Source organism: Rhea pennata, chromosome 1 (assembly GCF_028389875.1).
Source record: "Rhea pennata isolate bPtePen1 chromosome 1, bPtePen1.pri, whole genome shotgun sequence".
Classification (NCBI taxonomy): Eukaryota; Metazoa; Chordata; class Aves; order Rheiformes; family Rheidae; genus Rhea; species Rhea pennata.
The window spans coordinates 16474548-16497867 of NC_084663.1; the positions used below are offsets into that span (position 1 = coordinate 16474548).

General features: G+C 39.7%; 1 protein-coding gene across 2 annotated transcripts in view; it reads left to right on the top strand.

Annotated features, from left to right (window-relative positions):
• Positions 1-476: 476 nt before the first annotated feature.
• The window catches only part of KIF21A (kinesin family member 21A), a 93909-nt gene continuing 71065 nt past the window's right edge, over positions 477-23320 (top strand). For both annotated transcript variants that reach the window (XM_062582529.1, XM_062582537.1), the window contains exon 1: positions 477-627. In XM_062582529.1, coding sequence (XP_062438513.1) covers positions 584-627 — 44 coding nt within the window. In that variant the 5' untranslated portion in view covers positions 477-583. The remainder of the gene's footprint in view (positions 628-23320) is intronic.

A 23320-nucleotide genomic window follows, 5' to 3' on the forward strand; every position in this document is an offset into this window, starting at 1 on the left:
GCCGGCAGGGGTCCTGCCGGCAGCGGAAGCCGGTGCCACCCGCCCCCTCGGCTGGGGGAGCGCGAGCAGCGGCGTCGGGCTGGGCCAAACCAGCCCTCTCCGGCGCGCGGGCGGCGGCGGCGCCCACCTCCCTCAGGAGCGGCGCGCGGCGCGGCGCGGCGCGGGGGGGGGCGGGGCCTGCTGACGCATTGCGGCGGAGCGGGGCGGGGCGGGGCCGCCTGACTGGCAGCGCGGCCCGCCCGCCGGGGGCGCGGAGGGGCCGGAGCGGGGCGGGGCGGGGCCGCCTGACTGGCAGCGCGGCCCGCCCGCCCGGGGGCGCGGAGGGGCCGGAGCGGGGCGGGGCGGGGCCGCCTGACTGGCAGCGCGGCCCGCCCGCCGGGGGCGCGGAGGGGCCGGAGCGAGGCGGGGGGGGGGGGGGGGGGGGGCGGAGCGAGGCGGGGGGGGGGGGGGGGGGGGCGGAGCGGGGCGAAGCGCCCCGCGCGGCCGCGGTCCTACCTATTCATTCCGGCACCTAAAATGGCTGGAGAGAGGCGGCGGAGGGCCCGGGGCGGGAGGTGAGCCCGCCGCCGACGCTGCCGCCACCATGTCGGCCGGGCAGGACGAGAGCTCGGTGCGGGTGGCGGTCAGGTAAGCGGGCGGCGCGGGGCTGCGAGGCAGGTGGGGCGGCAGGTGCCGCGGCGGCGGCCGCCGGGAAGGGCCGCGGCGCGGGCGGTGCCGCCGCGGGCCTGCTGCGGGGCCCCGCGCGGAGGCGCGAGTGGGAAGCGGCGTCGCCGCGGCGCCGTGGAAACGTGCGCGAAGCGGCGGAACCCGCGCGCGTCGGCCGAGCGCACCTGGCAGCGCCCTGCCGCCCCCCGGGGCGGCTGGAAATGGCAGAGGAGGGAGAACGCCGTCCCGAGCCTTTCTCGCCGACCTGGGCGTTTGTCTCTGATTTTCAGCAGTAACAGTAGAAATACCCCAACCAGTTCCAGCCCGATGCTGCAAATGCTTACTCATGGAAGCAGACTCTGGTCATAGAAAAATTGACTTTCGTGGCGCTGTCTGCGTTACTAAGCGAGGGTGCGCGCAGGCAGCGCAGTGTTTTCAGCCCGATGAAGGCTTTTATCCCGCGGAGGTTGCACCAGCGTCGCCACCGCCGTGGGCTTAAGCGCGGTGGCTCGCAATAAATAACAGTAAACATGTTCAAAAGTCATACTGGGAGCGGAGCCTGAATCCTTTTAAAACATCAGTGAGTCCAAACTACTCTTTCATCAGAGATAAAAATCTGTAGCTTATCACTGAATTTGGCTCTTCTTCGGTTTCTATGCGAAGATACTACTTTATTGTTTGAAGCACTTCCAGATTAGCCCACGGAGGCCTTAATTTTCAAGATGACTTTACTGTGGAAGGAAAATTATATGTTTTGTCAATGTTTGGATTTTGACTGTGACACTGAATGATATGTACATATATATACTTTTTTCTTTAAAGAACCTATACACTATGTTCTGATGCACTTGTAGTATCATGCCATTGGAAACAAGACTTTAGGGCAAGCGTCTATCATGGCTCCTTGGAACCACTACATACATTTCATTTCATTAGGTAATTCAAGTGTTACACAGGAAGACAAAGAAGGTGATTTTTTTTTTCTTTTTCTGAAGGGTGTAGGAATAAGCAATGTTATTGAATGCTGCTGTTGGTGTGTGTGTGGGGGGGGGAAACAGTTCAAAAACGTTTTTACTAAGCAGAGAAACACCTCCCCTGCGCTGTGGGGGTGTATGCTGCTTACCGCTTGAGTAGCATTTTCTGTGGAGAGAGATGCTTTTGTGAGTGTTGTCATCTGTTGAAGTATTTTGCACATGAGGTACAGAGAGGTATTATTCCACAGGGCAATTAGGCTGTATTTTCAAAAAGGAAAATATGAGATAGGTGTGATTCTAAAAATAGGGTGTGTTACAGGTTAACTGACTGCTCTGTCATTTAAAGAAAATATTTGATATGTATTGAGCCAAAAAAAATAAGTGTAGAAATATATTTGCAAATCAGTAGGTTTGTTGTAACATGGAATTAAATAAAACCTAGCGATACAAATGTGTTTACAGTTGCAGGTTTGTGATAAATAGATCAGAAAGAATACACGAATGAAAACGATTCATTGTAGCTCCTGAAAAGAAATTGCAAATGTTACAAGGTGTATTTTTGTAAAGTCATCATCTGACATCTTAAACCCCCTCTGTCTGAGTGCAGTTCAATAGTAAAGAAGGATTACATCTTTCCTCCTGTGTGCTTTCTTCCTTTTGGAAGATTAACTATTAATGTACAAGATTTTTCTCTTTATGCTTAGAAATCTTGAACAAGAGCATGCACAATTATTTTTTTTCCCCACGCCATTCTCTATCTGTAGATTTTGTTTTCTGTTATTTCTGGTTGTATATTTTACGCAGTTAAAATTTGACTGATCCTGCAACTCACTGTTTGTCACTGCACTACTGTGCAGTATATTAGGAAAACTACTGCATTCTGGGTTTTTTGTTGTTTTTAATTTTTTTTGGGTGTGTGAATCTGAGCTTACTTCAGTGAAGGTCTCCACTCTTGTGATGAATTAGAGTCTTTGTTTTAACATGTATGTTTCTTGAAAAGGTGTTGCTATACAGCAGGGCTAATTCGTAGTTTGTAACTCATGTGGAGGTAACTGAAGTAGGATATTTCAAATGGATATTGCATTGAATCTACTGCAAACTGAATTTGCTTAAACTTTAAACACAGGTAATCGAATAGACATCACTGAAACTGTTTAGCAAATTGTTTTTCCACAACATGGTTATTTCACTGAATTGTATACAACACAATTAAACTATTTCATTCTTTCCAATTAGCTCCACCTTTAAGCTGTCATCTTGCATGCTAATTGTTCCCCATTTTCTTCAATGTAATAATGGGTTTCTGAATGATGAACTAAATACCTCAGTTTGGTGAAGCATAAAAGCTGAAAATAGTTTGGCAGATAATCCAGTAACTAATGTTAAACCACCCAATTAAGAAAGAAACCTCTCTTCCTGTTGTCTATCTCCACTGAAAGACTCGTGGACTTTACAATTTTGATGACAACATGCAATTTTCAAAAAGAGCTTTGCTCTTTGCATTCCTCTGTGTGACTACGTGTAGTGTTTTTTCAGATGAAATCAGAGAACCCCATGATAGTTATCTTAGTCAGATGACTGGATTTTAAATATAAAAGCTACCCTCTTTGAAGATCTGAAACTGTCATCTTGCTTTTGTAAATGTCTTCTCAGCATATGAAAGTTCCCTAGCCTGCTCAGCAAAAAGTTAATAGTATAAATATCATAGGCAGCTTACTACAACGAAGTCTGCAAAGGGATGTAGGGTATAGCTCTTAAATTTTGTCTTGCCACTTTAGTGGTGTCCACAACCCAAATATAGCAGCATTTATTTAGGCTTCCTGGATGTTGGGTAAATGAAGTTTTCATTTAAGATTGAGATCTTTGATACCAGCAATCTGTGCCAGTATTTTATTTTAAAGAGTCATTATATGAACTACCGAGGGACTGGAATTTGTGCCATGTCAGTGCTATAAACCAGAGTCATGCTTACTTTCACTAACCAGATGTTAGCTGTTTTATATGTATTGAAATAGCTTTAACGGGGGGTGAGAACCAGTGCCCATCTTCCCTCCAGATGACTCCCAACTGTCCCAACATTGGCCATCTTAGAGGTGCTGATCTAAGTAGACAAGAGGTTTTGGACTTAGGTCCTCTGTGTTTGGGGTACATGCTTAACATGGGACCTTTTGCAGAGTAATAATGTTTAGATAGAGCTCATTTGGAAGGCTTCCTTGGAGGACATCTGTTTGATGAAGCATGGAAAGATGTCTATTATGTGGATCTTCTTATGGAGAGGACATCAAAATTGTGGAACATTGAAGTAAACATCTCTCCCCTCATCCTGCAGAGGAGGAGGAGGCTTTGATTCATTCTGAGTCAGTGGAGGCCACAGGCACAGAGATGGGGAGCCTCGATGCTGATTTGTAATGCTGCTTTTTAGGGTGCTATATGAAAACAAGAAGTAGTAATGAAGAGAAGAATTATATGAGAAGATAAATAGCTGTGCAATCTGAAAAACAGCCAAGAAAAGTAAGGTCACTGAGACCTTGTTGGATGACACAGATAGGATATTAACTGGCTAACTTCACCTTAAGGAAATGGCTTTGGAATGGGACAAGTCATTGTGAAAGATGAAGCCCATCTGAGAGTGCTTGTGTTGATGATCAGAAAGCAACAAACCAAAAGAAAGAAAATAGGGAACAGTATGTTTATCAGATATATTTACTTAAGTAGAAAAGAGCTATGTAAACTTCCTTTCTTTCTACTTCAGCATCCTCAGCACGTTTGTGTATGTGTGCCTTCTTCCCTGCTTCAATAACAGTACGCAATTACTACTACTTCAGCTGGTAAGACAAGCATCTGTTCTCCATGTTTCATCTCTCAGGCAAAGAGTGGGTATTGCTACCTTCCTCCTCTTGTGTGCAGAAAACCTGTGGGATCCAGCCACTCTGCGCTTCCCTGAATTATTTTGGAAGTGTCCTCTGCTGTTGCCTGGGGGGATGCCTGCAATACATTGTAACGCTTCACAAGGTGAAATCCTGATGCTTGCCGAGTATGGAACCTGTATTCAAAATGCTATAGACCTATTGAGGAAACCTTTTTAGTAACAGTGGAAGTAATAAGTGTAGCTGATGAATTAAAAATAGTTCTGATTCTGATATTCCAAAAGGGAGATGAACTACTTTTCTTTTCTTTCTTTTCCTTTTTTTTTTTTTTTTTTAATTGATAAAAGTCAACTGGGAACACAGATTTGTGCAGCCAAGCCAACTGTAGCATGGAATTGGAATGTACCATTAACTTTTGATAAGTGAAATAGGGTGTGTTTCTCACTTGTAACATTGGCTGTTCCATGGCATAAATTGGTTATGGAAACACTGGATTTGTTGCTTTCATGTCTCAGTTCTCAAACTGTATGACAAGTTGGCCCTCTTTTGCATTTTTTCTTCTTTGCTAATTTCTGTGTGTTTTTTTTTTTCTTAAAACTCCCCATGCAAAGCTGCAGTTTGTCACTGTAATGACTCCCTCTATCTTCTGCATTCCTCTTTTCTGCAGTATTTTTCTCATACCTTTTACACTGGAGTACTCTTCCCCAGTGCTGGGTTGAACTACTGTTAAATACATGAGAAAAGAAGAGCTGATTGGAAGCAGCCTGTGTTTGTGACAGGTGCATTTTGAAGCCCTCTGCTGCTGAAATTGGTTTTATTTCTTGGGTTGCTATTCTGCAAATACGACGCTTGTGGTTAAGCCTCCTACTGTGAATAGATTCTTAAATGTCGGATGAATAGCCGTGCACTCTGTGGGTTCACTCTGAGCTCTGGAGGGCAGGGTACCATTTCAGGCTTCCCATGCAGTGCTAAGCATTCTCATGCTATATAAATCATGTCCTAAGTAGACAAGCAACAGCAATAGATTACAGTACTGTCCTTTGGCTCCTAAAAATGAACTACTTTTTTTTTTTTAATTATTATTATAGTTATTATCCCATTATAATCATGTGAAGCTGTGGCAGGTTTCTGTGGAAAAGGTCTCAAAAAATAACTGTGGTAATGGAAGCTCAGCAGTTTAGCAATATGCAAGCACAGCCCACAAAAGAAAATTCATTCAGCAATATTAAATACTAATTTTTTGGTTATGTTAAGTATGAGGAAATACTGCTTTTTGAGAGTGAATCTGGTTGTGGGAAGCTACAAAAAGAAGTTTAGTTTTTAGAAAGCTCAAATTGCATATCGTGTGTTAGTTTTCATGTTTCTCTTTGCTCTGTAACTTAAACAAATACTCCCTCCTTCTTCACTGAAACTTTACTCCACTTAATCCATATGTTTTGCTTTGTGTTTTAGCTGAAAAAATACACAACACCATCTGCTGCTGAATTAATTTAGGCTTCATCACATCTGACTCGATCATCCGTAACTGATATTGCTTGGGGCAGGCTGAAATCTGTGGTCTTGCTTTCTAGGAAATAAACTTCCTTTTTCATCACTCCTGTGGTGTGAACACAAACTCATTCTTTGATGGAGAGAAAAGAATGCATAGTTGGACTTATTCCTGATGACACATTCTCCTTGCCTAAAGATGAATACCTACCTCTTGAATTGAGGGGGGAAGGGACAGGAAAAAGAATCAATGGGTGACAAGGAAGTTTAGTGGTATTGGTTTGTTCGTGCTCATGAATGAATTGTATAATTTTTACTTGGCATTTTCCAAAGCTTGTAGAAGATCTAGGGATTTAGTTCACTCAAAATCCATGGAGTTAATCACCAATTTGCATTTAATAGTGTTCTCTGCTTCTTCTGTGCTGTGGAGAGTTAGGGTTTGTATTGTTTGTCCCAGAGAATCCTTTATTATCAAATTTGAGACTTCAAATATTCAAATTTTCTGTGTGATTTTTTTCAATTATTCTGGGAGAATTTATAAATGGCCCCTGCAGTACTTTGAAGTGTTTTGTAGATAGCCCTTGCAGCCCAGTCTGAGATGGCTGCTGGAATTCAGCCATCATGTTCAGCATCATTCAGCTTTCATGCCTGATTGCCACTGAGAAATAAAACCTCTATAGGTGCTTTTTGTTTTTCCCTCCTTCCCCTCCTCCCACCCCCCTCTTCCTCCTGTCCTCCCTTAATCAGCTAAAGGAAAGGATTCAGTAATCTTCCATATCAGGCTGCTGGAGCAGAGAAGTTTTTTGTTATAGTAATGTAGTACCTATGTAAAATACTAGCAAGAAGTTAAATATTTGAACTGAAAACAAAAAATTTTGTTAAAAACCAAACAAGACCTCAACAAGTCCAGCGACAGTAACTGCATGAGCTGTGCCTCTGTGTCCTCTGTCCTCTTTCCACCCACCTCTAAAACTGTGTTTGAATCTTTTGCTGATTTCTTTCCTGTCTTTCCTTTTCTTTTTTCTTTCCTTTTCTTTTTTCTTTCCTTTTCTTTTTTCTTTCCTTTTCTTTTTTCTTTCCTTTTCTTTTTTCTTTCCTTTTCTTTTTTCTTTCCTTTTCTTTTTTCTTTCCTTTTCTTTTTTCTTTCCTTTTCTTTTTTCTTTCCTTTTCTTTTTTCTTTCCTTTTCTTTTTTCTTTCCTTTTCTTTTTTCTTTCCTTTTCTTTTTTCTTTCCTTTTCTTTTTTCTTTCCTTTTCTTTTTTCTGGTTGGGGGGGGAGGTAGTTCTTGAGGTTTCTTTTTCCAGTTTTCTTTAGTGAGGTTTTGCTGAAACAAGTGTCTGCTCCAGTGTGACTAAAGGCAGAAATGAAGCCTTACCTTTGAAACATGTTTTCTTGTTTGCTGCATTTACCATAGCAACAAGATTCAAATGGAGGACAGTGAAAGGGTTTTACGGTCAGCTCCAGAATGACTTTGTGTTGTTTAGAGAAGGTCAGTTCAAGTTATATTTTAAAATGTGAGGCACGTGCATTACCTTGAAAACCCTGTAGAAGGACAGGCATCTGATGCTTTCCCTTCTTGGAAGTTGCTCGTGTTGATCCTGAAAACAGTAACCTTTCTAAACTGATGCATTTCTGGTAATGTATGATGAAAATAGTTACTTTATATAGGCCACAAAATAAAAATCTTTCCATTTGCTGGGAACTGTTCTGAAGTGCTTACTTATGGAGTGTAATTGGTGTTGGCGATGGCAATTTAGTGCTCATTTGGGATGGTCATCGTGGATATGAACACTTCTGTTAGCCGTATTTATTCTCTGAGCACAGGTCTTATTCTCCATCCAGCATTAACAGCAGTATGGTTTTAATGTGATTTGACATGAAATATCAGTAGTAGTGGAAGCTGAGCAGAGACACTGCTGATTCAGACAACCAATTTTAAAAAATGTATAGTATAAAATACTTTCTAGATAGTTTCTGTATGGGAAAAAAAGAGGAAGTTGGTCCCATTTGGTCCTTAGTTATTTTTGTTACTATTCTCAACAGCTTGAGTCCTTCACTGCTGGAATAATACCTTGCCCTCCCCCGCCCCCTTTTTTTTAATCAGGAGACATTTGCTGGGCTTGCTGTCTGGGACAATGCTTCCTTTAAGGATTTTTAGATCCTTAACTCTGCATAACAACTGAATGACTTGTGTCCTTTGAGTCTGCTGATTGTTGTGGAGTTGCAACAAAGAGAGCTGAGAGCACCAAAACCTTAGTGAAAGGTTACGAGGATACATAATTCACAGTGAATTATATACACCCAACTTGAGTGCATTTCCATGGTTGGCTTTAAAAATATATTAAAGGATTTGTTATCTAGATAATTTTTGAGGTCTCTCTGATGACACTTGCATTTGTGTTATTACAGAAACTATGCCTTGTTCAGTTCTTTTTTTTAACGAATTAACAAATACCTAACTCTTTGCAAGAAGCTTTAGATTTTGTGTAGTTTTGCCATAGTTTCTTGTTCTTTAATATTTCAAGAATTCTACAGAAAGTTTGTTGAAACCTTTCTTTTGTATGCTATAGATCTGAAAGATATTTGTTTTCCCATTCATTTATGTTCAACCTAATCGAGCCTTTCAAAATATCGATAAAACACAGCACTGCGTCAAACTTAACTCCAAAGGTGAGTAACACTTAAATAACTAGCATACTGTAGCATAATGACTCAGCTACCATAGCTGAACACATGGAAGAAGATAGCTAATAGATCTGGACAGAAAATATCTTTTTTTCATAAGGTATCTGTTTGACAATTTCTTTTGTGTGTGTGTGTTTTGTTTGTTTGATAGTGGAACAGTTTGATCAAACAGGCTTCCCTTTGCCTAATCCAGATGGGGTTTGGAACGAAGGTATTCCATGCCCCGGGCCAGGCCCCCAGCCGTTTGGCTTTCCTGGGGCCTGGGCGATTTTAAATTGCTTTCCTGACTCTTTCCCCTCCTACCCTCTTCTGTTCTGACCATGATAGCTGTCTTTTGCTTAACACTGCTAAAATCCCAAAGTTTAGAGCTTTTCTACTTCAGGTATCCCCTTTAGTTGCATAGTACTAACATATGTCAAGAGATTATACTGAAGTATATAACTTGGTGGTGATGATAAAGGGTTATGTAAGTTATCAGTAATAGTTTAAAAATATGTGAGAAAGTGTATCATTTGCAACTATATTATAAATAATAAAATTCACATTCTTGCATAGTTCTGGTGTCATTAGCAAGCACGATAAGAAACTACCCTTGGTATTATAAGGATGTAAGAACCCAGATAAGCTCCTTTCTTTGAGGTATTTGGCATCATACTGCCTGATAGTCTGCATCTTCTTGAAGTAAAATGATAGGAAAGTAGAAACTGACTTACACAAGGTGTCTCTATAGCTTATTTAAAATGAATCAATTCCCTATCTGTCTAACTTTGTTTTTCAAAGCCGATAATTCACAGCATTTTTGTTGCTGGACCCTTCTTTCACTGAGCATGAAGGACCGATTTGGAGATGAGTCCTTTTGTGCCACTCTGAGTTGCTCATGATTCCAAGATTTTTGGGTTTCCTAAGCGCTGATTTAGGAGCATTGATTAAATATATTTGCCAAATGTAACAGTAACTTTGTCTCGGTTTGTGTTTGATTCCGTCGTCCAGAAGACGGAATATCTGTGTTGCTGCCTCTCTACCTTTATGAGAATATGAGAGGGATGCGAAGGTAGATAGTGGATCTCTTCTGTCCTCTGTGTATTCCTTTCCCACCATTTGATCCACTGATATGTTGTCATCTCAGAATTACGTCCTATACTTCTCTAGGCAAAGCTGTTGCTTCAAAATACAGTAAACTCCTATGGTGTGGCATAATACATAAAATGGCATTATAAGAAAAAATAACTGCTACTAAAACACCTGAGTTAGTCATTACATTCTATGAAAATATGAGCCCTGTGATGTTACTAAAGCACACATATTGCTTTGCTTTTTTTCCCTGATTTCGTTCTGCATGAATAGAGAAGTTATGTCTGTACCATTTGGATGCTTTGATCCATAGCAAACAGCTGACTAATCCTTTTTTACCTGCTGAGCAAACCATACATTGCTTTGGGTTTCACTCTACATAAGTTATCTAGCTTATTTCAGAGTATACTAATATTCTTATTAGTATTTCACTGCTTGTGCTCAGTTCTGTTTCTTTTGAAGTTTAGTCTTTAAGTATATAAGAAATCATGTTTAGATTCTAGTCCTGTAATATGCCTTTGAATGGATTTTTGGGGAAGTCTTATCTGTATATATTATTTCACAAACTAGGGATTTTGATACCACCTAAACATCTTACATATTTTCTTTTTCCAGTAAGTCAGAATTATTGTGATGGTGAATAATTATTACACTTAAGAGAACTTGATTTGTTTTATAAGCAAATTATTTGAAACCTTTTAAAGACTAGAAAATGTTTTCACATAGGATTAAGGGGAGTAAATAACTGAATATGTGGTGGTTTTTTTTTGTTTTGTTTTCTCCTTACAAGAGGAAAGGGAGAAGTCTACTTCTAATAGGGTTTGGAAAAGTAATGGATCAGAGAGAAGGCCACCTGTTTAATCTATATCACTTAGAGTGCAGCTTACATTTCTGTCTCATCTGATCAGACAGCCCATCACTCAGGAACAATAGAATTGCTGTTTTGGTCTTCATTAGCAGAACTCTGAGTTCAGCAAAAGTAGATTGGTGTTCGGTGAGCTCTAAAAATTGGGTCTGAGATATGACTGGATAGGTCTGAACTAGTATTGACAGGTAAACTATTTGGCATTTAATTATGCTGGTTTTTTAAGAAGCTTCAGACTGATTTTTTCCCCCTTTTCTTCCTCCCCAATCCCCAAAGTGACCTACATTGGCTAATCATCTAAGAACAGCAGTAGATGTAATTCATTGTTGTTAGCAAAGCTGTTGGGGAACAGATCGGCTTTTAACATTGTCCTTTAAATGCCAACAAGTAAAGCCTTGGTAGGCTCAAAAGAGGAAGAAACATTCTACATATGACAGCTTTGGGTGAAAGTACTTTGGCGCTTTTGAGGATTGAAGGCCCAGAACAATGCATCTGATTTCTAACTTTTGTGACTGCTGAATGACAAAATGTTTTCTTGGGTAAAGGGGGCTTTTATAAAGTGGCATTGCCTGTATTTTAGATGATAGTTGAAAAATGGGTCTGTGCTTGCAGATACAAAGTAGAGGGGAAATTATTCTTCATATTCATGGTGAGCTCAAGAAAAGGTAATAAGCTTAAATTACGATAAAGAAGATATAAGTTAGGAAGGAAACATTTTCTGTTGTAAAGATGGATGTCCTGGAACAGTTTGCTTGCAGAAATGTAGAATTCCCCATATGGGAGACTTAAACTCTTTATCTGGTATCTGCCAGGAATGTTTTGGGCATAGCTGATGATATTACTTTGACGCAGAAAGCTAGTGCGGGTGAATGAACTCTGACCTTCCCATCTCAATCGTCTGTAACACTGTGAAGCTCCAGTGCCCAAATCTGTGTTCAGCATGATTGGATCATTCAATCTGGAGGTCAGAATATGCATATGGAGGTATGACAACATCCACATGAATAATAAAACCTTACAGATCTGGAAGGTTAAACATAGACTAATTCCAGTTCAAAGGGACCTCAGGAGGTCACCTGATCCTGCTTTCTGTTCAAGGCAAGGTCAAAACTAGATTCAGAGTAGGTTGCTCAGGATTTTATCCAGCTGGGCCTTGGAGGCCCTGGATCTCCAAGGATGGAAATTTCACAGCCTCTCTGGGCATGACTTGACTGTTTTTATGGTGAAAACTTTGTTCTTGTGGCAGGTTGGAAAGCCCCATGCTTTAGTTTGACCACTGTCCCTCCTCATCTCAGTAAGGAGTTTGGCCCCATCTTCTTGGTAGTCTTCTCTTAGATATTGGAAGTGGTCAGATAAGTTAATGATGATAATAGCATTCTCTAGAGCTGTCTCCATAGCCTGTTGGAAAGGATGAGATGTTGGGGAGAGCTCCAGGAAAAAGCTCAACAGCTGCTTCTCCAGAGGAATTTTGCCTATGATGCACAGAACAGGTTCTTGGGGGACCCTGCAGCTATGTGGATTTTCTTCTTACGCTACGACTTGTACAGTGATGCTGGTGGTATCACTACTGTTGTGAGACAATGTATTGTAAGCATATCTTGCAAGAAGTATTGGAGAGTCTTGGTTTGGTTTGTACTTATTTTTTATTTTACGTCTGTTGTATCCTCCCCTGCCCTCAGCTGATTTGGAGAATATTTCATGGTAGCTGTAATGTTGCTGTGAAGGCTCTTGTAATGTTGTTCAGAGTAGTGGATAACAACCCTCTTTCTTCTCTCTGCAGGAATACTGCAAGTCACCTTTTGCCTGCATTTCTTCTGCCACAATTGAAGCTCGTTTATTCTTTTGGCTGACCTAACTAATAAGAGTAATTAATCCCAGTCCTATTTAATGTTGCTTTTTAGATAATCCTCTCCTTAGCCCTCTCACAGTTAGAATTATCATGTCTATTTTCCACTCTTGTGATAGTTTCTGTGCTTCATTCTTTCAGCTCTTATGTTGTGTTCAAACAATATCTTTTGTAAGTCAGAAAAAAATGCATAAAATAATCATTGCTTTATCATATGCTTTAATAATCTTGTGAATACAATTGAAAGTATCACTTAGTTAACTTGAAAGACTTTCTCATGACTTTTAAGCAGTTAATTATAATTCATGTATAATCAGTTGCAGTTTGTGTACTGTCAGCTTTTGTCTTGTTACAACTATGAAAAACAAATTAAAAATTTTCAGATGTCTATTTTTTTCTCATTTATTTCTCTGAGTTTGAGCTCATGTGACAGCTCACATGAGCCCATAGCTGTATGAAGCCCAGGGCAAAGCTAACATTGTTTAGTTTGTGATGTTGGATGCCTGCCTGATATCTGTTTAAGAGTTATCTGGTTGAAGTTCAACTGATTTAAAAAAGAGGAATGTACTGGTAGACTGTGGAAAGTGCTTGAAAGTTGATGATATCTGCATCTCTTTTTGAGGGTATCTACTTTCCATTTCTCAGGTTGCAACAAGGAAATGTTAGTGACTCCCCAGTTTTATCTGGTATTTCAAGAAAATTTGACTTGTCTAGCCAGGAGACTGACTACTCATTTTTTATATGTGCATTATTTTCCTCTTAAGATTAGACTTCTATGGGCAAAACTATAGGCCTAACCAAGGAATATCCAGTGGGGCAGAACATACTTGTAACGTACTACTTGATTTTGTTTAGCAAAAACTGCTATAAAGAAGAAGGTGGAAGGTTGTTCTAGCATAGCAATATATGTGTGAGAGGTCCTCTGCTTTGCTCAGAAGTGACAGGAATTGGCACTGTGTTACTTTACTGTTCTGCTCATGAAAATAAACTGTGGGAATCCTGGCCGTTAGCCAACTTTTCTATTTGAAATACGTAACTGCTATCATTTGAACATACTGCATTAATTAAAGATGTTAATGATATATGATTACTTAGAGATAGTAAATGTATTTTAGGCTTTAAATTTGTAAAATTGTTTTTTCTCTCAAGTTGCTTGTGCTGTTTTCTTTAGGGCATAGGATTTTTGGTTTGCTGCTTCATTTATATTGTCAATTAATACTGTGCTGGCCACTTAATTGTCTCATATTTCTGCAAGATCTGCTTCTACCTTCTGAATGTTTTTGAATGTCTCCCACAGAGCTGTTCTGAAGTATTTGACAATCATCTTAAGCCATGATTTCAAGGTTACATTATAACCCAGGGTTTCAGATATTAATGTATTCAACTCATTGTAAGGCATTTTTCTTCTAAGTCAATTTACTATTAACACAATATATGAATTAGGGGTTTATTTTCCATATCTGTTTGTCCTGAGAGACTGAAAGCTCCCTCTCTAGATGTTAAAAATAAATGAGGAAATACAGGAAGAAAAACTAGTAGGATAAATAATACATTGACAAAAACATGGGTACATTAACGTATGAGCACTAGTGTTGGTTGATGGAAAGTGATCCTGAATGGATAACTTATAAGGTAACCCTATATGAAATACCTGAAAGAAAGATTTTGAATTTTGAGTAGGTAATGCTATATACCGATGTTCCCAGTTCTGTGTGCCAGTGTTAGCAAATGCCCAGTTATGGGACACGGGCCATCTCTCAAATTGGAAATACATAAACAATCTGAAAAAAGAATAATAGTAATAATAAAAATAACCTGAATAAAGAATGAACAAGGGCTTGGTTCATTAACCCAGTCAAGGCTTTGTTTTTCTTTGTAATCCCCAGACTATCTGAGTATCTATAGTTATGTCATTCTGTACTGGATTTCTTCAGTTCAGTATATCATGACTGCTGCAAATATCACAGGAGAGCTCCAGATTGCACAGTGACCTCCCGTTTACTGATAGAGATTTTACTGCTGGACAGCATTGCTGGAGATATTGAAGCTAGCAGTCTCCACTGGGCTGCTACGTACCAGGTGGAGTGCCACTGGCGTGCTGTTTCCCAGCTGCTGAGCCTCTGTGCTGCTGCCCTTTTGCCTTCTTTGCAAGGCCCTGCTGCCAGCAGGCTGCCAAAGACTGGAAGTCACCAGCCAAAGCACAGTGCTTTGCAATGCCTACCAGAAAAAGCCCACCTGAAGTTACTACAGCAAAACTGGTTGTGGCACCTGCAGTGTTGATGGGTAATACAGAAAAGACAAGCAAAATTATGCGTGGGTTTTTTTCGGTTTGGATCTATTCTGACACACTGTGTAACACCAGTCACTGGATTTGATTGAGAATCCAATTATGTGTTTTTAACTAAACATGAATGCATGCGAAGTGCAACCAGTCCTGACCTCAAACTTCAAAATCATCTCCTTTCATTAGTTCCAGAATGATCTCACTCCCTGTTCTACATTTATGTCTTGCTTATATTTTTAAATTTGTCTTGCTCTCATTCTTCAGCCATTGGTTCTTAATTCAGTGGTCTAGAAATAGTTAACTCTGGTAAGTATAATTGGGAAATACGCTATTTGTACTCTTCCTATGGGCCCCTCTCATTATTGTGTGATGAGGTTTGCGTAAGAGCTGCATTGCAGATGTGCTCGATTTGATGATCAAGCTTTGTGTTTCTATGTAAACAAAAAATTGAGTGATAAGGCATGGGCAAGCAAAGTCTATAGGTGAAACTAGGGAGAAAACAAACTTTTCTGGGGGGGATCTTAAGGTAGTACCATGTGCTTGCCTATCATGTTTAAAATAACAATGATAACCTGACAGTATATTTTTATAAATTTTTATATATTTGTATATATAAAAGAGTATTTTAAAACTGAAAGAGCTTTAATATTGTTGTTGCTTGCTTTAGTATTTCTTTCAAGTTCAGCAGTGAAACTGGTTAAATCTTACCCTGAAATTTTTGTATAACTTAAATTTTGCACAATTTTTCATTTTTTTCCTCTAAATATCTATTGTTATATGTTGAAATAAATGGACAGCTTCCTACTCCCCCAGAAAAATTCCTCTTTGTAATGGTAGAAGAAACTATTTTAAGTGGAAACAAAATTGGTCAAACCACTAGGCCTTTGTTGTTGTCATATGATATTTTGATTTTTGAGGTTTACTGTAAAAACAGCAGTAGTATAGGGTTGAAGTTGAGTGCAACCATTGAGCTGAAATCGTGCTTTTGTGTATAGCTGTGGGAGGCAGTTGTCTATGACTCATAGCAATTTGTGATGCAATGTTTGTAATTTGCTTTAACATAATTTTATCTGACTAGTTGGCGTTGATCAGGAAATACTCTGAAAAAGCTTTAACTAATAACAGATTTAACTTTTAATAAAAATATGAGCCTTAGAGAGGTTTGTACAGGCCTTAGCATAATAGAACCCTATAGTAGGATATTATGCTGTTCCTGTATTATCTTGTGTGCACACATACACGTTTTTTTTCCTTTTTCACCTAAGTTTTTTTTCTTGTTGTCTTTGATTCTTGATAGCCTTGTATGACCCCCCCCTCCAAACCCACCCATGCGGTGCCAGTAGTCCCATTTAAGCCAATGAACTTTTATCTTGCCTCCGTTCAGTGCTCAGAGGATTGTGATACCTGGTTTTAAGTTTGAGGGCAGGGTGCACGGACATCTCAGTTGCTTTTACTGTGGTCCTTATGTGCTGCAGTGTAAACAGTAAGTGAAAGCTTAAACCTCTTAGACAATGTGGAAGAGATTTTATATTGAGAAAGGATGTTTTGAGGATGTCTGTGGTACCTCCAGTGCATGAAGTGACTATGAACTGTATTACTCAGACAAACCACAAATGATTTGCATTGATGACTTGTCAGAGCAGCTGGGAAATGTACGATTTAGAACTATTATGTGCCAAGAAGAGCTGATTGAATTCAGTCAAGACAAAGAAATGGGTTTTGACCCTGAAGAAGCTTGTCTGGACAGACTTTTCTTTTTGTCCCTGAGGAGCTGCAGTCAAGCATTCAGCTGATAGAAATGATCCCAGGATCAGGTGTTGCTGCTTTGTGTGAGCTGGAGCTGAGGGAGGCTGGCAGAGCAGTGGCTGGGCTAGCAGCTGTGCACAGAAGGGGAGGATTGTTCCAGAAATGTATGCAGGGCTTCCCCAGCGAGCCGTGTAAAATTGGGAGAACTGCTTTTTAACTCAATGAGTTATATGTTCTTGCATGATTATATTATATATTTTTTTTTTTTTTTTGAGCAGATATGCAGTAATAGTTTGGGAATTCCAGTTGGATTTGTGATTGAAGCTGGGAACCTGAAGCTTAGTGAAGAATTCAGCCTATAGCTAGAACGTGAAGGAAAAAGGCTTGCAATCTCTGTTATGCCAGCATGAACAGCAGTTTTAAAAAGTAGATGCAAGTAGCATGGAAGTAGCTAGTTCATGGAAGTAACTAGTTCTTGGATTTTATTCACCAACCAACATGAGTTGAGTCTAGCTGAGCTTGTGAGCTTGTGAGCTTACATTGTGGTGCAGTCACCAGGATGCACTTATTTCATGGACACGCTCTGTCCTGGAGCTAAAACTTTGCTGAAATGGTATCAGCAGTAGTATTTTTATTAGCAGTAATTCTAAACTGTAGACTCACTAATGCAGTGAGGTATGTATTGTAGTAGCAAGCAAAGCATGACATTAACTGAATTCCCACAACGAGTTCTCCACTGGACTTGTTCAGCTTAGCCAGCTGCCAGTAGTGGAAGCCCAACCATTAGAAAATCAGCAGCCTTTTCTATTTACACATTATTAATAGTTAGGAATATGAAACTAGCCCATATTTTCCTGAAGAGGTAGACGGGCATATGCTTTCACTTACTGTTACGTTAAAACCTCCCATGCTAACTCAAGTGGTAAGCTGGCTACTGTTGAGAATGTTATTTGGATAGTCTTAACACTCGAGGGAGGACTGGTGGATATGATACTGAAACATCACATTTTTAACTTTAGAGGTGTGATAAGTGTCAGTTAATCAGTATTAAATTGGAGCAACTGTTTTGTTCCAAAAACAGTTAAGCCATTCCTCTAATACATTTTTTTCAGCTTTAGACAGAGCAGAGCAGGATAGTGATCTTCTCTACTGGCACTGGGGAATTTTAATAATGTAGGTAATAGGGAAGCAGCCATAATGACTTTGCCTTTTTCTCCAATGTGGAAATTTTAGCCCAAACCAACCAAATAAAAAGTTGAAAATTTCCATTAAAATTGGAGTATTTATACATATATTTAACTAGATATGAAACATTAAGAATTTTAAAAGAAATTTCTGCCAGGAAGAAGTTTCTGCTAGCTGGGAAGTCATTTTCCATGCAATTGCCACACTTAGGTAGCTCTTAATTTGAAACAAATTCCCAATTTTCCTGTCAGTGCTGGTTTCTTTCTTCCGGGTGATTCATCAGAGTGTGTGCTGTAAGTGCTTGTGTCTGTGAGAACTGAAGGTGTATAAATGAAGAGAACTGGACTTGTCTACCAGCTACGACCCTCAATTTATGTAGTCCCACACATGTATGGTCTCATCAGTCCTTCAGCATTATTTCCCTCAGCTTGGATAAAAGGCTGAGAATGTGCAGTAGTGGCAGTTCAGCCCTTGGCTTGAAACTTTGTGAAGAGTGTTAGAATCAATACCAAAGCAGAGGCTGGCAAATATCCCCGCACTTTTGGGGGGATGGGAGAATGAAGGAAGGAAAAAAGTTTGGGAACTGTCAACTTACATTTGCCTGAAATGCTTGTTGCAACAAAAGAGCATCCAGCACCACACTGAGCAATGAATTCAGTGCCTGACCCTGTGTGGGAAAAATGCTTCCTACTGAATTTCCAGTATCCCTTCCTGAAGCACCCTATCTTTTAATTAGCTTTCTAGGGGTTTTCTTTAAAAGAAGCCATCATCTGAAGTCAACCAAGAGCAGCAAGTTGGTGATGTCAGTGCAGCTGAAGGCTGGATAGTGTCACTGGGCAGGAACAGATGGATGCAAGAGTTCACCTTAATTTCTGATGCTGTGGCCAATAATCTGGATGTTTTTGCTGTGCACAGGGTGAATAGTTTTAAAATAAATGGCACTAAATAAAGTGAGGGGGTTGTCTTCACTTACTGCACGGTTGGGATTTACCAGCTCGGAGCTTTCAGTCGCTGCCTGAACAGTCTACCTTCTGTGTCAAAACAGAGCAACCTCTGTTCATTAAAACAGTCAACAATAAATATGAAGAAACTTTCTGCAGTTTGCTTTGGAACTTAGTGGATCGGGTGTTATGGATACAACACTTTTTATTTTTTTTAGAAGGAGTAGCAGAAAAAACATACAGTGTTTTTTTTGTTCTAAGAATGTTACACTATAAATTAAAAGAGTGAAGGCACTGTTCAGAGCGGACTATTGAAACTGTTCTTAGCTGCCTTGTCCCAGTGTGAAGTGTCTGGTGGTTTTTTTAGTAAGGTTAGCTAAGCAGTTATTTAAGTAATAATTAATGGCAACTTGTAATTTTCCTGTAACTGACTTGACTCTCCTTTTCTTTTGTAGTAGTATTTAATTATAATTGGTGAGGAAGTTGCTTGTAGCTTTAGCTGTAAGAAGTATGTTGGCAGCTTTGTGTTTATTCTGGGTTTAGTGAAGTTGGTGGAATGTAATTATTGGACCTCTAGCTCTAACTTTAAAGCTACCAACTGCTCTAGACTTAAGCATATAACTGGGAAGGTGGCCCCTCTGTATGGAGGTGAAAGAAATTAAAACAATTTCGGGGCATAGTCATGGCATGAACATATGATCTGTGATCATAGCTTCAAGGGCAGAGAGAGAAAGAGAGAGAGAGAGTGTGTGTGTGTGAGTACACACAAAAAGGAAAGGGAGAGAGGGGAAACTGGGTAAAAGAGAGAACAATTTTTTTTTACTGTAACAGGAAAGATTTAAAACCATTTTCTCTTTATTTAGTATTAAAGAGAATACATGGTTTCTTAAAAATTAAACTATTCTGAATAAAAATAGGACTTTAAAAATATTTATACATTAAATGGTTAGAGGAGGAAATTAGATGAAGCCTAATCGTGACATGACTGACAGTTGTTTGGTCATCTGGATAATCTTGTATTACTTGGGGCTGTTTTATCATCTTTTGTATTCAAAATTTTATTTTCATATTGCAAATAAACACTTTCTTGTTTGCTTCTTATTACTGAAGATACTTGTGGCACTCATACTAATTCTTGATTTCCTTAAAGGTATTGATAATTTGCAATGTGAGGCAGTTCCTTGATGTATGTACTCATTTTTGAAGTATTTGATATAATTTCATTAATTTTTTTATAAGTTATTCCTTTGAATTGAGCGGTAAAAGTGTTCTTTTGTTTTTGTGGGGCTGTGCACAAACAGTGTCATTCCCGTGGAAGTAGGAGCCTCCAACTTCTGAACCAGCCAGCCACTGTCAATTCTTAACACTTCTTGTCAGTAGAAACTGTACCTTTATTGTACCTTTAATTGAAAATAGTATGAGGGAATTATTAGTTCATTCATCAGGGTAGTGTGATGCTGTGAACAACATCTTGGAAACCTGACTTGGAAGATTTTTTAAAATAAAGCTTGACTCCAGTAATCATAAAGTACACCGATAACTGCTGTATAAAGAGTTGGCACTGTCCATATTTGTGTTGCGAGTGGTGTGCTTACTGGCTGTGTGTGCTTGGCTATGCTGGGTGGACTGGGCCCTGGCTCACAAGAGGTGCCTAAACTGTGCCTAAATATTTGAACTTTGAAGATGGCCGGGTTTAGGCTTCTAGGTACTCTGGCTGTTCTCTTTTATAGCACCTGCTGAGATTTCTTTACATAACAGCCTAGGGTTGTTACTCCAAGAGTAACTGAACTCACAGCTAACAAAGTCAGTTAGAAGTAGATTGACTTTTCCCCTTCCACCTAAATTAATGTTATACAAGAGCTTGGTAAAGCAGCAAGTGATTTTCTTTTCTTCTTTTTTTTTTTTTTTTTTTTTTTTTGATAGCCTGTCTTCAGCAGATGGCTTTTGGCCCTACTGTTCTACCTTAACTGAATTATTACTCTTCAAAATTACTGGAAACAAAGTGTCTCTAAAATCTTGGCACTATTTTTATCATGAATCATTACTGGACTAGGCTGCTTGGCCTTGTAGTCTTCAACTAGCTTTCCTTAAATTATATTTTGATTAATTTTCTCATGTTAAATTACATATAATTACCTTTGTTTAACAGATTTAATCTCTGTTAAATGTTCAGTCTTCTGAAGAAAGATGCTACAGAAAGTATATTCCTTTTTCTGATACTGCTCTAATTACATAATACCAGGCTCTGGTAAGCTTTAAGAGCAGAGTGACTCAACCACTCCTTACAGCTGCATACTCTGAGGCAGGAATGATGAGAACTGCTTACTCTTATGTATTGAAGCTAAGTTTTGGAGGAAAAAAAAAATAGCTTGTACAAGGGAGTCCAGGAATATGTGCTCTTTCACTTACATATCTTATTGCTTTCTTTAAGAATGCAAGTGCATAGCAACATGCATTTGAGTGAATAAGTGACCTCTTTGTATCCATGAGTGCAGTAGTTGTAAACATTGGTCTGGGGACATAACAAAAGACCCTTCTTTCTTTCCTTTTGAATCTGAGCCTTTACATTTTTTTTTTAAGCAGTGTGACCTTCACATGCAACTGCTGTAATTTTCATAATTGTTGCTAGTCTCCAGTATTGTCAGAACTGATGATTGCTATGAAACTTTGCCAAGGAAATGAAGATGGGTATTTCATACTTCTATGTGTGATCTTGGTCATAAAAGCTAAAAACCTATTTTTAAATAGAAACCTGAAGTTTACAAGAAGCAGCAAGTCTCATCATGTGCGAGATGCACATTTAATGTGCAGTTTAAGGCAGTTCTTCCGTTCTCTATTTGCTTCTTGGTACACAAATGCATCTGGAACACAGCAATCAAATTCCAAACTTCTAGCTGGTTGAACCCTCTGGGAAACTGTAATTCTAGTGACATGGAGCAACCTTCGAAACCCAGAGCATTTCCTTGTGGTAAACTTTTGGGTTATATATTTCACTTGTTCCCCTACTTCCTATGTTGTGCTGAAATGTATTTCTTTGACCTCTGAGAAGCCTCTTGGAGATGTTAGGATTGCCAGACCACCTGAGGGAGGGACTGCCTTTCATGACTGAACCAGGTATTTGGGATGCTTCTGCTGTTTCACCAGCCATAGGGTGATGTCCGGAAGAGTGGCGTAAGCAGACCTTATTGCTAAGGGCCTTATTGTCAAGCTGAAAGAGTATATAGGGTTTTCTAAAAGCTAGAAGCTACTTTGAGCTACCTCTCAAAGACTAACATGAGCTGACACCTTTCCGAGTTTCTTCTTACTCTGTAACAAAGTAACTCAGTGATTATATTTTCAGGTTTAAGCTTTATCAGTGGAGTTGCCTGTAAGTGACTTGAATATTTCAGGGCATGTCTGCACATTCAGTACAACATGGTGTCTGAACCCTGAGCTCATGGGCTGAAGCTGTTACATCTCAGTTCTGCGCTTCGCTGTGCTGTAACAGCAAGATGCTAACTCATGCTTTTCCCTGATGAGGAGGGACAGCCTCTCCAGGCTAAATTAGCTATGTGAACATCAGGTGTCTGTAGTCTTGTCAGTGGGAAATGGGAATAGGTTCAAGTGATAATTGCTAGATATAGGTGTGCCTGTATTCCGGACAGTTATGAAACAAAATTTGAACTTTAATTTTAGGAAGATGTAACCTTTTTTCTTTCATTTCTTGGTAATAACCATGAATATTGCAGGTCTTAATTCATAAGTAAAACTTTGCTGCATTTGCTGCATTTGCATAGATCTCATAGATCTCATAGATCTAAGATGCTGTTAAGATGTTTTAGCTTTCTGAGAGCAGTGAGATAGATGCAACAGTAAATGTTTAGCAAAAAACAAGCTTAGACAAATAGCTTAGCAGAACAATTAAAAAAAATTGCTTAGAAATGTCATTTCCATTATGAGTTTAATTCTAGTTGAATTGTACTTGGATTGGTGACGTGCCTGTCCTATGATTGGCAGGCATGTAGAAGTTTATAGACATGCTGCTTTTCCATTTCTGCTGACCTTGTCTTGAACTAGAAATAAAGAACTGAGGCCTATACAAATCCTTTAACGCTGTCCCTATGTCCCTGAAAAGTCAGATTGTTCTTGGAAGCTGTGGATTTCTTAGCTTGCTACAGTGTAAATTAGTCTAGGAGAAACCACAGGAAGAAAGTTTGGATGAAAGCATTTATTCATGTTGCAAAAAAAGATATGAAGGTCTACTAGATGTACTGGAGGGTATCTTATCCTTCCTGTAGGAGCTAGGGATATGAAGGGGAGAGAAAGGAGTGAGAAGTGGTCTAGCTGAGAGCAGACTTTGGCCTTTCCTCTCCCCTCTTTTTGCCTTCTTTCTTTTTCTTTATTTTCTTGATAAAAGCACATGACATGATTGTGCCTGTCAGTGTGAGGATGCCATCTGTGTTTCACAGTCTGCTAGACTGTTACAGAATTGCACAAGAATTAATTTGGAATCATACTGCTGAATTATTTTCTGGCTAGCAATAGCCACTGCCCAGAGATGCAGTTGTTATAAAATGGTTCAGAAACTGCGCAAAAGCAGCAACCTGCAGAGCTGCCTCAGCCTGCTGCTGCAAATCTAATTCCTAGCATGAGCAGTTAATAGGTAGGTAAGCTGGTCAGACAAAAGCTGCTGGAAAGGGTGCTTGTTTTATGAAATTAAATCTGTGGGTTTTTGTTTTGTTTCT